General features: G+C 42.9%; 1 protein-coding gene across 1 annotated transcript in view; it reads right to left on the bottom strand.

The window, feature by feature from the left end:
• Window positions 1-14,159, bottom strand: part of LOC139348987 (sarcoplasmic reticulum histidine-rich calcium-binding protein-like) — a 58,646-nt gene that overhangs the window by 16,097 nt on the left and 28,390 nt on the right. Inside the window, exons 4-7 of the mRNA XM_070989425.1 lie at window positions 7,624-7,796; window positions 5,792-5,821; window positions 4,729-4,899; window positions 953-1,039 (exon numbers count right to left, since the gene is read on the bottom strand). Of these exons, the coding sequence (XP_070845526.1) occupies window positions 953-1,039; window positions 4,729-4,899; window positions 5,792-5,821; window positions 7,624-7,796 (461 nt within the window). The remainder of the gene's footprint in view (window positions 1-952; window positions 1,040-4,728; window positions 4,900-5,791; window positions 5,822-7,623; window positions 7,797-14,159) is intronic.

Below are 14,159 nucleotides of genomic sequence, written 5' to 3' on the forward strand. Positions count from 1 at the left end.
ACATAGGCGGGACTCTGAGCTGATAGTGAAGCAGCAACCCCTTCACATTTCCAGCAGTTCGGAAACAACACAGGTCTTGAGACACTGCCTCCTTTATTTGTTGACAAATTAGAACCTACATTGTGCATTCACAGCTAAAATGACAACTTCACGGCTAACCTTTTCATCTGCTTCGCTCGCATTGGCTGTCACTCTCTCTCGCTCAACCACACACTCATTATGCACACAAAGGAGCTACAGTACTCATGTAAGAGAGGATATCAAAGGGATGGTGTGCATCACATTTTAGTATCGGCTTGTTCATCTGGGGCGGGTGAGTAAAATAAAATGCAGGCTCGGGCAGGATGTTGCGTGGTGCAGTGTCTCATGAGTGAAGATTCCCTCTGACCAGTCGGTAGTCTGCAGTGTTTTCACGTCACCGACTCAGCTCGCTTGGAACATCAACCGAAGTCAAACCAAAAAAGTACCTGCTGCCAGGTGCTATCCACAATGGGAATAGAAAAAAGAGTGAGTCGAGCCAAGCCAGTGTGGTATAAAAGACTTAAAAGCTGCCTCCTAACAGCTTTTTTAGTTTACTCTTTTTGACAAAAAGCATGTCATGACTCTACAATCAAACAACTGTGGAAAAAAAATAGTTGAACTCTTTTCACCGAAGGATGGTGGGTTGTCCACCTCTGTGGTACAGTATGTATTTTTTATTAGACTAGACAGTTGGAAAGCGGAGATGGAGAAAGAGTCCACCAGGCACAAGAAAGAGGGATCTGGCAGGCTTTAATCTCAGGCTAGCAGGGGATTTGGGGTCCAGGGTTTTTGTAAGCTCTACATCATCAATAAAAGCAGGAATTTACATAACTTTTAACCATCATACTCATCTATTCTAGTCGAATCACAATGCAGTCGAAAATTACGTTACGCACAAAAGTCTCATAATACCTAGTTTGCAAGTGCCCACCTTCACTGAGATCAAACCGATGAGGGTTTAGAGAGCTGAAATGTGACTTTCCAACCCCAGAAACAGAACCGCTGGAGGCAATGGACTCTGAATGTAAAAATAAAAGGAAAAAAAAAAAAAAAAAAAGTGGTGAGGTCGAGGTCTTAGTGTCATTTTCAGCCATGCAACAGCGCCATCACTCTCTCACGCAATGCATCTAAGCTGATTCATTACATAATCCTGTGACATGTGCCTGTCTGTCTGTACAGATGGACTCACTGTAACTGTCCCATGACACACTCTCTGGCACACACACACACACACACACACACACACACACACACACACACACACACACACACACACACACACACACACTTTCATACTTCAGCGACCACAGTGTTAGTTCGTGTGTATTCCCAGCTTGGACACATTTTAGGTGACTTCCACACAAATGCATTTGCATTTAATGTGATCATTTGTAACTTGTATTAATATAGCCTAAGAAATGATAACAATAGTGTTTAATGGCACCTGTCACTCGTAGCATTCTCATCATTTATTACCAGAGTGCTAGACATTGATTTAGCTCTGCACTAATGAAGCCATTGTGATTCAGGACCAGTTAACGTTTGCCAGAACGCCTAATGGCGGCGCACGGAGGGACAGCGTGGATGTTATTAATATGTCACATGATTTTCCAGACATGATCCAATCTCTCTCAGTCCAAGGCCAAGTTCAGCCTTTATGAAAAGGCAGGGACCTCAGTAGAGACGGTGATGGTACACAGATGTCTGCTAGTCCTGCACTCAGGCCCTCGCACATCCCTGGGATCTGATTTTCAATGAAAAGATGGAGTAGGGTCATGTGAGGTCACGGTGGCTGTTAGATATATGACTGGGTTTTAGGATTTGGTTTCACTGACCTCCCCTCCCCCTTTGCCAAAAGCCCATCTGTCCAGCTGACCAATGGGATGCGGGCTCCGTGGATCAGACTCTCTTGCCAATAGATCGCTAATCCTCATCTGAGCATGCTCAATGATTTAACTGGGGCAGGGATGTGACAAAGGGTACAACTACTATGACATGCTGTCCAACCTGTAAGTCCGCTGTAAGGTTGATAAAGGATACATTTGCTTCAGCAGTGCAGATTACAGCCAAAAACTTGATGATCTGAATGTAAAACCCCACAACAGATACTTTCAAATTCCAGGAAGAAGTGATAATCTGAAAATGTGATTTATATAACCAACTTTCCTGTGGATGAAAAATAGAGAAATAAAACCCCAGGCAGCTTGAACACTTTTCTACACATTTCACAGATAAAGTGATTTTTTTCTGTACACGTATTGCTGCTGCAAATATCTTAAAGTAACATACAAGCTTTGAACGCACCTTTGAATGCAGCTGCGAGTCAGAGACGAAAACTGTTATTCATGATAACTAATGCTGTAATGTGATCCAGTTGTTAATGTCACAGGACCTTCAGCAACATGGTACGATAAGACCTATGCATGTGTGTATACCTGTGAATGTATGTGCGTGTCAGTGTGTGCTCGTACAAACAGTTGTGGCGGCCGCTCTGTGAGAGTGGAACCTAAGACCTCAGATCCCCGGGAGGAAAAGGAGGGGATGAGGATGATTTATGGGTTTCACTGAACTGCACCATATGCCCGCTATAAATCTACGCACACACGTGCACACGCACACACGCACACACACAGATAACAAGGGTGCGCTCACTTCAGGGTCAGGTTCAAGCCAAATACACCTCCTTGAATCTGAGATAAAAAGAATGAAGACAGGGCGACTGTACAATGGTATGGTTTTCCTTTCTGGTACCCCAGAAGTGCAGCTCAACGGCTGTTGTGTCTGTACTGTTTTTTAGATTTTATATAGAGCAATTTATGTGAATTAATAGTTTAAATTATATGCAGTTAAAAATTAAATGTAGTTGATAGTTTTTTTTCTGAACAAGACACAGCTTATACCTGGGTAACCTCATGGATTAAAGCGACAGTGTTGATTAACCGATCAGTCAGTTGACACAAAACAACATTTTTGATTACAAAGCAACTTGATAATCAAATTTTTTGTATGTAAAAATGGTGGAAATTCACTGGTTTCAGCTTCCCAAATGATGTGATTTTTGTTCTTATTTACTGAATCCTTAACTTATATGTTAATTGAATATCTTTGGGGTTTGGCCTGTTTGTGAACCAAAGCAAAACTTGTGATGATCATTATAGACCAAACGATTAATTGAAAAAAATAATCTGTAGAGTAACTGATAATGAAAATTAGTTCCACTCTTTAAATAATCACATTATGGCTGTAAACATTAACAAAATGTCTACATGTGATGTTTGGTGACTTTTCTTGTCCCACAGCTGGCTTTAAAAAGCTTTCAAAGGACCGTAACTCTGTTCATACAAAGTTAAAGCTTCTGTCAGCCCCTCCTAAATCACAGCCAATCAGTGAATTCTTTGAGTTCCCTATTGATGTAAGCCAAACAACGAAAGTGCTGTGCTGTTCAACAAACGCGCCTAATGGATTTCCTTCAGATAAAAAAAACAAATCCAAAAAACAGTCTGACGACATCACAGCGCTGCAGAAATCCCAGCTCCTCCCATGTCCTAAGTGCTTTTCTGGTGGAACATGAGAGGTCCGCTGCTTACCAACATGGCAGGTTTAAATTTAGCGTGAGGCCGAGCTGGGCTTTGAAGTCCACTTTACTGTACGTTCAAGCGACTGACAGAATCTATTCACATCTGTCCCGGGCTGTTTAAAAGCAGTCAGTCAGAACAAATAAAGTCTGAATGTCTATACAGTTTGACGCGCTCTCACTCAAGACGGGAAAACCTGCGCCTGACGTTAACGTCACAGATTCATAGGGCAAGGGAAACATGCAATGTACATCTGACGACCTCCAGTAAGTTGCAGGTTGAATTATGTATGATGTGTACACAGACACAAACACACTCCTTCACGTGTCTAAAAGCATATCCGCACACACACATTTACTCTGTCAAAAGTCTCCACTACACTGCTGTTGCATCGTTTGATCAGCTGTGGAAGAAGTAATTCAGATCCTTTACTAAAGTTAAAGAAACAGAACAAAACATTAACAAAAACTAAAGATACTTATTACTTCTGCATTCACCTGTAAGCAAGATTTCAATTGTAGGTGGTCCAGTTGGAGATAATTGAACCACTTTATAATCATATTATATTTTGCACTTTTTCCCAATAGCCACTGAGTCCTATTTTTTCTTAAAATGTGAAAATATCTGCCTCTCATTTTAACCTCTTTACTATAGAAACTGACTTGTTTCAATGAGTAGTTTAACATTTTAGGAAATATTCTCACTGGCTTTCTGGTGCAGAGGTAGATGGCAGCAGAGATTGGTACCACCGTCGTGTCTGTTCATGAAATATGAAGCTAAAGCCAGTAGCCGGTTATCTTAACTTACCTCAGAAGTTCACTAATCAACACTTTGTATCTCGTTTGTTTAATCTGCACAAGAAACGAAGTCTAAAAATCAACAATAACTGTGTCGCTGCAGAGGCAGATGTTTTCAGTTGATTAAAAAATTAAGAGTTTTAGGCCTAAATTAAACAGAAAGTACTTGGTAAGATTGATATTTCTGCAGTGTGTGCAGTGTGTAAGATGTTTGTCTACAAAGAAACTAATAACTACGGCTGGCAAACGAGTGTAGACTAGTGGATTGTACAGTATTGAGTAAATGTACTTAGTTACTCTCTACCTCTAGCTATTGCTAGTCTACTTTTCCGCACCTTCCTGAGGGGCTTCCTGGATAACAGCCGGGGACCGTCCAGCTTCTGAGGTAGTTGTGGCGCTCTCTGCTTCGCCCTCAGTTTTACCCTCAGCTTCAACTTTAGCTTCACGCTCTGTCTCATCTTCAGCTTCGGGAGCAGCAATCGCCTTAGATGAAGCTTGTGTTGTGGCTGTTCAGCAGCACAGGTAAAAATTTGATTAACAAACACAAACTGAACCTGAAACCATTAGCAGGCATCCTTCTTTTTTTTGGTAAATCACACCTAATATTTTTCCAAATAACAGCACAGTTGTATCTAATTGTGTGAGGAGATCATTTAAAAGCAGACTTCTGCAGTGCAGTCCAATTGCTCAGTCTATCCATGCATCAGTCTTTTACTGTCCGGCCATGTGGAGAAAAGCCCAGTGCTGTCAGGGTTGATGTTGCCACTTTGCCGATCGTTTCTGTCTAACAGCTCGGAGCCTGAGAGCCTCTCCACAGAGAGAATCCCTAATCAAATTCCCTTTTATTCCTGCCTCCCCGAGCTCCTCACCCAGAATCACACTGCATTACAACACACTAACATATGCCAACATCCTTTTCTCCTATTCCTCTCTCTTTTTGTCTTTTCTCTCTCTCTTTCTTTCTCTCTCAGCTCACTTTGGTGCTCCATCCACCACCCATCCTCACCCAGCCCTCACTCATCCCTCCTTTCCTCAATCCAACAGCACCGTCTTTAGTCTAAATAAGAAAAGCAGAACTGTGGAAAAATTCCTCCTGTGCAGGTTAGTGTGATGTGCTGTGATGAAAGGACATGGCGACAGAGAGGCCTATTAATAATGAAGCACGCAGGGCCCGGGCTGCCGCACCGAGAGAGGAGGCGCAGGAAAGGAGAAATGACTGACTAGAGAGCCAGCTGAACATCACAGGAGAGAGGGAGAGTTTAGGAGACGTGCAGAAGTCGAGGCATGGGGTTGCAACTTAAATTTGGAAAAAAGCAATGCAACAAAAAGGGAAAGTGACGATACGGGAAGAGAGAGTGGAATACCACCTCGACTGCTTTGCTTTGCATTATTACTTACTAGAACCGGAGGGTGAACCAGCAATTGTACCTGAAAGAGAAGAAGAAAAGGAAGAGGAGATGAGAACTTGTTTATTTATGCATTCAATTTGCCTAAAGACTTGACTCTGCCTCATTCATCAGACTCAGGTGGCAGAGGGATCCTAAGAGCTGCTCTGCAAAATAAGGGCTTGTTGTAGACCACCTCTCAATGTCTTTGAGTAATTACTGGGTCTGCACCGCATCCCCCATCCTCCTTAATTTGACCTGTTACTTTTCCCTCAAACCGTCACATTCAGAGGTTCTCATCATATATGTATGTTTTAAGAGAGCGCTGCCACTTCGCTGCGCTTGAATCAAAACTCTTTCTTGCATATTTTCCAAGATTGCATTTATAGTTAGCTTAACTTGGCATACATAATGCAATCGTGAGAGACCAAACTGTTTTGTGAGCCATGGCCATTTTGTGTAGCATTTCAGCTGAGCAAGTTGCAAACATTTTAATTTTTAAATTCCGCTAATGGGATTCAGGAGTTTAAAAGGGTGGTGATGGGCTCCGAAGGTGTGTGTCAGTACCATTAGAACTGGGTTGGAAACAACAGCATGATAAACAAGGGCCGACAGTAGAGCCATTCTGTGCAGGTACAGGTGCATGCGAGTGTGTGTCTGCCTGTGTTTCTTTGTGTGTCTCTGCCTGTGCATGTGAGTGTGTCTGTGTTTGAAAGGAGAAAGCGAGGGAGGGGCTGCCCTAGATTATTATTTTATCATAGCTAGCTAGTGTAGCTGGCTACACTCTCCAAGAGGATTTCCCCCCCACGCACTCCCACGTTGTTACACAGCTCTGATCTGCTCTGCACTGAGGTGACGACAACTCAGAGAGCTCAGCATCTCCATCGTCTTCTCTCAGCCTCTCCTTTCTTTTCAACTTGCTCCCTGGATCCTGTTTTTCATTCAGGACCAGAGTGAAGAGTGATGATATCTTCATCATTGGCAAACGTTGCAGATTGAAATAAACTGGCTAGCATAACATTAGCAGGGTTAAGCTACTGGCAGTAACAGCTAACAGGGCGCTAAGGTGATATAAAAGTAGTTGGGCTAAGACACCATCATCAACTGAACAAGCTGTAAATGGGACAATCAGCCAGGTTGTTAAATTAAGTGTCTTAAAGCTGCACTAATCAATATTTTGAATATTAACAATGGATTAAGTGACAGTGTAATGTGAAAAGAATCACTTGTAGTGATAGTTCATATCAACTCTATGAAGCGTTTTTGCATCTTTCAGAACACTGGAGTTACATTTGTCAGGTGGCCAGAAACATGACTCCAAATGAGTACTAATGCCTGCTTGTCTGTTGAATGTTCAGCAATAGCTCGGCCACAAAAAGCATGTAAGGCCTGGTTCAGACGACATGATTTTTTTGTCTTAAACGATGGTCACTGTGTCAGATTTAACGATCACACTGCCAGAAACTCTTGCCGTGATACCACCACGGGATACCAGATACCACTTTCATGTCTGCATGCTAAATATGAAGCTACTGCAAGCAGCTGGTTATCTTAGCTTAGCATAAAGACTGGAAACATGGGGAAACAGCTAAGCCGTATCTTAATCTTGTGGAAGTTGCACCTCTCCCTGGACACATCTCTTGTCTGTACAATTGTACTGCAACATATTTGTGCTGTAACTTGGATCAATTACTAGTCATATCCATGCATGATACAGTCAAGCAGGCTGACAGAGATCCAAAGGTAAAGCTTATGAAAGGAGTCAGCAGCATTGGATCTCACTGTGTCAAATTAATGAGTTGGATGAACACAGTAGGAGCTGATAAACATGTTCTGAGTACGTACAGATGTTGGGGGTTCCATTGGGTGTTGGCAGGTAGGAACCAGCCTTCCAGGACTTGGCTTTAAAGCCCTTCTTGCAGCGCTGGCAGTCCTGACCAGTGGTGTTGTGTTCACACTGGCACTGGAGGTTCCCATCCTGCAGCAGGCACTGGGAGGCATGGAGGTTACACTTACACCTTAAAACAATAGAGAAAAGACAGATGGCATAGGTGAGATATGCTGAAAGGCAGCATGTGAAAGTTGTAATCACACACTGCTTGGAAGTGTTGTGTTCATGATGCACATTTTGACACCAAGAAAGAAAAAATTGCAACTATTGAACATCTGATGCAGAGACAGAACATGTATCAAGGTGTGTGGTATGGTCCGATCAAGGTGCTACAAAACCTGTAATTAGTTTTCTACTGAGCAGACACTGTAAATGACACTGTATACCTGAGAAAGAGATTAAAAAGGAAGAAAAACCTAATATTAAAGTACATTTCTTTATACCAGAGTGTGGGTGTAGATGTGCATGTTTTATGGACTGTACTGTTTGGTGTTATGGATGTATACACCCACACAGTAAAATATCACAGAGAGCAGAAATCACAGTTGAAACTCACTTAAATATTCAGTATGTATGCGATGCCCTCAGGATTAATTAGCTAAAAGACATTTATATATATTAAAAAAATCAGCTAACTTTACTATGTTGAGTGTAAATTTTAGTCTTCAATTCAGTTTTTTCTCAGAAGTGAGTAGCAGAGCTACAGCTCCCATTTAAATTTTGATGTTTGCCAGTGCAGTTTGTACCGGTGCCAGTCCATCTGATTCTGTCTGATTTGATTTCACAAGCGCCTCTACAATCTACACCCTAACTGATTAAAGTATCAAAAACGAGTCAAGCTGTTATCACAAAGTGTGAAGAGATTTAATGATTGACTCAGTGTCGAGTTGAAACTATTAATTGATTCATCAGGTTGTTGATTAACAGAAAATTGGCAGCCGTTTAGATTTTCAAGCAGGATTTGCCAAAGATTCTCAGGGTCCAGCGTCTTAGATGCCAGCTTAGATAGTAAAAGAATATCTTTGGGTTTTGGACTGCTGGTCTGACTAAACACAAAATATTAAGATGTCACTAAGCCCTGGGAAGTTTTATTGGCTATTTTTCACTGTTTTCTGATCATTTATAGAGATAAACTGTTTATAGAGCTATTACCAGAAAAAAACAGTCAATTAATTGATAATGAAACAGATTTTTTTATTATCATGAAAACTACGTAGTAGAAGAAGTTTCACTGTTCTTTTTGAGCTTTCAGTTTATTTTATAATTTGTTAACGAGAAATTTCAGTACTTGTTGCTTTTCCTCTTTCTAAATTCTGCAGCAAAACAAACAGCAGGATCTAATCTAAAAAATAAGTAAAAAAAATACACTCTCCAAAAGTTGAATGCAAAATAATGTAAGTCCAAGATTGTTGGGAATCTGCATGCTCATTTTCTATCCAAGACCGCCATGTGGGAGAAAATTTCGTCCACAATCACTGGCTGTGAAATTCAAGTGTCTCAGTGTGTGTGTACGAATGTGTGCGCGTGCATAAACATAATGTGTGCATAAGCGTGTGCGCGGTACGACCCCCGCAGAGGGCAGGGCCCAGGTGGGCTGATCCAGAGGTTGGAGTTCTGCTGGGAAGGAAATGAGGATCTTAAGGACACTCTGCTGCCGCGACTTCAAATTACAGCCTTTTCCAGATGAGCGACTGGACTCCAATCCAGTTTGTTCCACTGGAGTGAACATCTATCCGTCTGCATCAAATATTCAAAGAATGGCCCCTGTATTCTGCCAAGATGACTACTTCAATCTTCCCTCCTACAATAGTCTGCCCTTTCTCATCAGTTTTTGTTTGTTTGTTTGTTTGATTGTTTTTTTTTTGTTTATGGTGTCAGCCTATCAACCTCGACTCTAGTTTCACATTACTTTACATACAAAATAACGATGACAAACTTTGGCATTCACGGGCAAAAAATGGAGACACTTGATCATGGTGAGTTGTGTCTCATACCACATTGTTGCCTTCAGTCCTATGAATTACCCACATTTCTCTCTGATCACCTGGACGAGCTGACAGGACATGCCAGGGAGAATCCATCCACCGACAAGGCCTTGTATCCTGCATGCTTTCTGAAGGACACGAGCTGTCCACTTAGCGAAGAGGGAAATTGAACATCTCTTTTTCATGGAGAAAATAAAGAGAGTGCGTGTGAAATGAGACAGGTGTGTGTGTGTGTGTGTGTGTGTGTGTGTGTGTGTGTGTGTGTGTGTGTGTGTGTGTGTGTGTCTCTGCTTCGTGTGATCGTGATGCATTTGTCTGAGCGTGGCGATGACAGACAACAGATCAGAGAAGCTGAGGCACGGTGACTAATGCCTGCATTGAGTGACTGACAGCGCCGAACACATCACTGCTTCTCATCTCCTGCATCTTCGGTGATAAATCTCATCTGTCTCATCTTAAAAGTGGAAGCGCCGCTGAGTGCAGGATCTAGAAGTTGTAGTTTAAAATCAATACTGAAGAACAGAGTGATTTTCGAGGCATGCCGCTGTGCAGCTTGTGTCTCGCTGGCTTAATGGCTGCGGCGTGTCGGAGGAAATGGCCTCCCTCTTGTCAATTATCTGGACATTTGACATACCTTGGTGTTAAAGCCTGAATGAGTAGATAGGTCTGGATCCATGGTGGAAAAGTCACTGATTCCTGAATAAAGTTGCAAAGATTTCAGTCCCGGTTGATTTGCTGACACCTGAGGATGCCGTTGGTAGCAGCAAATGGGGTTTAAAATCTAGAGGTCACGAGCTGCAAAACAAACTGTTGTGGTATTAAGAAGTGAGGCAGTAATTGGGCCTTTCCCATCATTTTGTGAGCTTATTTCATACTGCACGTGGCATGAGTCTGCAGACAGCAGGGCACAGTGAAAGGAGTAGGTTATCTCTAGAAGTTGGAGGTCTGCAGCCTGTCGCCTGCAGCTCTTCATCTCACAGCTCACCGTGGCTGCTCCTTCTTGTTCCATTACTCACTGCAATATTTCACTGCAAACTGATCCACTCTCAGAAAATACCAAAAATCATCTTTTTCTTGTTTTGGAGATGCATTTTTGATGAACGATCGTGGTCAGTGTAAAGTTCATTGACAAACACATTAAATTTCCTGTGACTGCTTCATAAGAAAAGTCAGCAATGATCAAAGTGCTTCTAATGCTGCAGCAGTAGCACATTTTCAGTTTGCAAATTGCAATGTGAGAGAAGCTCTCTCTCTAGTTAGTCCTCTGTTTGTCCTTTCTGGGCCACTGTAAAAACATTTGCTGTCTATGGAAGACGACCTGCGCTCGCTGGTCTGAGACTGACACAGAGTTTTTAATCTGCTAATATATGAATATTACAATACTTTCGGTCAGCATAGGCTCAATCACCATTGTATTAACTCTTTCAGATAGATGGTGACTTAACAGACAGTTCTAACTTAAATAAAATCCTCTAATCAGTTGAGCTGAATTTTGGGTTGCACAGTTTGGCAGGTTGAAACTTTGTGGACGCTCCGTCCCCTTGACCTGCTTTTTGTGACTTCTGTCTCATAGTACAGCCCGGGAAGACCATGAGTACTTCAAGCCTTGCACTCCTTCCGCACGAATGATGTGACACTCTGACTTTTCAAGTGCCGTGTCTCTTTAGCTATCTCTCTTTTGGATGACAGCTTGCTCTGGGATTTCTCCCGATCCCTTTCTTCAGTCCCTCCACACACAAATAATACATGGGCACAAGCATATGTTAATGTGCAAGATGTCTGCCTTCACTGCAAAGTCATCAAAGTGCGAGTTGCTGCTCTGAACTGAAGGAAGTTAAGACGGGACAGCTGGATCCATCACAACCCTGTCTATTTACTTAGAGAGAGAAAGAGAGAGAGGAGTGATGAAATGAGAGAAGGTGAGTGAGGGAAAAGACAAAGAAGGGCAAGAGGAAGCTGGATGAGAAAGAGAGTCTAGGAGCAGAAGGAAATAAGTGATTCAAATGTATTCCAGTCTGCATTAGAAACCGCACACACAAGGTGGTGTTTTAATTAGCCGGAGTAATTATAGGTCAATACTTCTGTTTATCAGTCTGTTGGAGACTGTCCTCCCCAGAAAAACGAGAGTATCAGTCGTTTCAGCAAATGCTTACATTCAAGCGACAAAGACGAAAGAGGAATTATGACCCTTGTCCCTTGGGAGCGAGGGACGAAGTCCAGTGGCGTTATTACGGAGCCTCAAAGCCCACAGAGGAAGGTTGTCAGGGTGGAGACCACAGTTTCCAGTTTCCTACCAACAGTCAACTTGGCTGGCGTAACCAAGTTATTTTAAGCCAAATCTTTCCCAAAGTTATTATATCATTAAAACTTTATTAAAAAACTACCCAAGTCGTTTTTTGGACCTAAACCTGTCCGAGCTTCAGTGTCATCCTGTGGATAGTGGTTTGAGATCCGAAGATGCTTGTGTGTGTCACTCTGGAGGTCGTGGGTCAACAGTGTACTTTGTTGATTATTCTGGAGGTCTTGTTGGGCCTTATGTTTACCGCATGTCATTTGTTTTTCATGCAGTATCTGCTGTTGCACGATCAGCATTGTTATGGCCGTCTTGAGACAACTTAAAGCATGTTGAGGTTAAATGCACAGTTTTGCATTTCTGCCGGTAGGGGAGCAGAAAAGACATAGTTTGATGACATTATGAAGTAGCGTGGGATCATGGGAGTTGTTGTCTTCATTGTTAAGCAACCACCACTGCCAATGAAGATGACTCATCGCGCTCCATCATGAGTGAGCAACGCAAACAGTAGTAAACAATAGAGTGACTAGCTAGCTAGTTCACTGATGTCCTTCCTCACTCTGATGTATCATCTGATGTCTCACGTTTCCCCTTGAAACGCATCTCGAATAAAGTTAGATTTTTCTCTGGGTGTGAACATTGTTGGAAGCATTTGGGATAATACAAAGACACAGCTCCACCAAATAGATGACGTAGGTGTAGTCGTTTTCAGACACTCTGATATGGGAATGTTACATATTAAACCTTTAAGGTTGGATGAAGAGTGTGGTCTAAGTCAGCAGTAACACAAGACATTTGTGCTGCCGATGGCTTACATCCACCCCAATCACCTCTCTGTGATGTCTGCGTGGTACGTGAAGTTGCACTTTGTGAACAGAAAAAAAAATGCAGCCAGTGAACATAACACAGACGGCAATTACACACAACACATTATCTACATATCTGCATGCTCACACGATGTTTTGCAAAGATCTGTAATAATTATTCAGTCATCGTCAGCCTGTCTGTATCTGCATGTTTGTCTGTCCACTCTCCTCGCAGACTGTCTCTGTGAAGTCACGTCGAGTCTGTGCATTTAATGATACGAGGGCTGCCTGTTTTAGACAGCAGAGACGCAGCAATTAGGGGAATAAATAATAAGAAAGATAAACAAACATCAAGGGGGAGTCATGTGGTGGCAGAGCCCGAGAAAGCAGCTGGAAGCAGCAGTTAATGGGGCTTTATCTGTCTTTTACTGTAGACGACGCCTTTTCCTCTATTCCTCTCTGGGGACACAGCTATCACTGCTTCTCCTTTATTTTCGGTTTTGCACTCTCCTCCCACTGTATTTTTTACATTTGCTCCCCTGTTCCATCCACTGTAACCGTTCCAGACCTCCAGTGTTTCCTTTCACTCTTCCTCTCTGATTCCTCATTTTACCCTCCATCTGTCTTTCTTCTCCCCTCTCTCTGTCCACGCAGCCTTACCCCTTTAGCTCCTTTGCTACTGCCCGTTGCGCCAGTGCTCACTGAGGAGTGAACTGGGTAAATTGGGTTGTGGACATGTGTTTGAGGGGAGTGGGTGGAGGAGAAAATAGAGGGGTATGGACAATGTGGGGGGCTGAGCAATCAGTACAGCAGGGAGTAGGGCAGTTGTGTCAAAGCCCTGACAGTCTGCCTGCCACTCCGGCTACAGTGGTGAGACTCGGGAGGAGGAGCAGGAGGAGGGTCCGCATTGACGCGCTCTAACCTGTGATGACAGACCGCATCGATGCGGCTCTGACCCAGCAGGAGATCTCCCTCCTCCTCGACTCTGTGTTCGATCAGCCGTCACTGAGAAGGCCCACTCGCTGCTCGCAGCAACTTCCTCCCCTGATACCTCAAAACACACAACGGGGCTACACAACCTGCTGGAGTAATAGTAGAGTGAGAGCTTAATGGGCAATGAGTGTCAGCGCTTTTGTCTGAGAGAGAAAGACTTAACACCCAAAACCAGGGCTGACTGATGCCATGGAGGTCTGCGAGCATATGCAGGGGATGAGTTAAATAACGGGAAAATGGACAGGACATTACAATATAATGCAATCAATGCATTAGCCCCGGATGTGCGAAGTGCATTGTAAAGGTTTAGAGTTTGTGCTTGACAGGTTTTTTTTTTTCACTAAGTACATTGACTCAAGTACTGTACTTAAATCCAAATTAGTGGTACTTGTACTTTACCTCCCATTTTGTGC

This window comes from Chaetodon trifascialis, chromosome 20, assembly GCF_039877785.1.
Source record: "Chaetodon trifascialis isolate fChaTrf1 chromosome 20, fChaTrf1.hap1, whole genome shotgun sequence".
Classification (NCBI taxonomy): Eukaryota; Metazoa; Chordata; class Actinopteri; order Chaetodontiformes; family Chaetodontidae; genus Chaetodon; species Chaetodon trifascialis.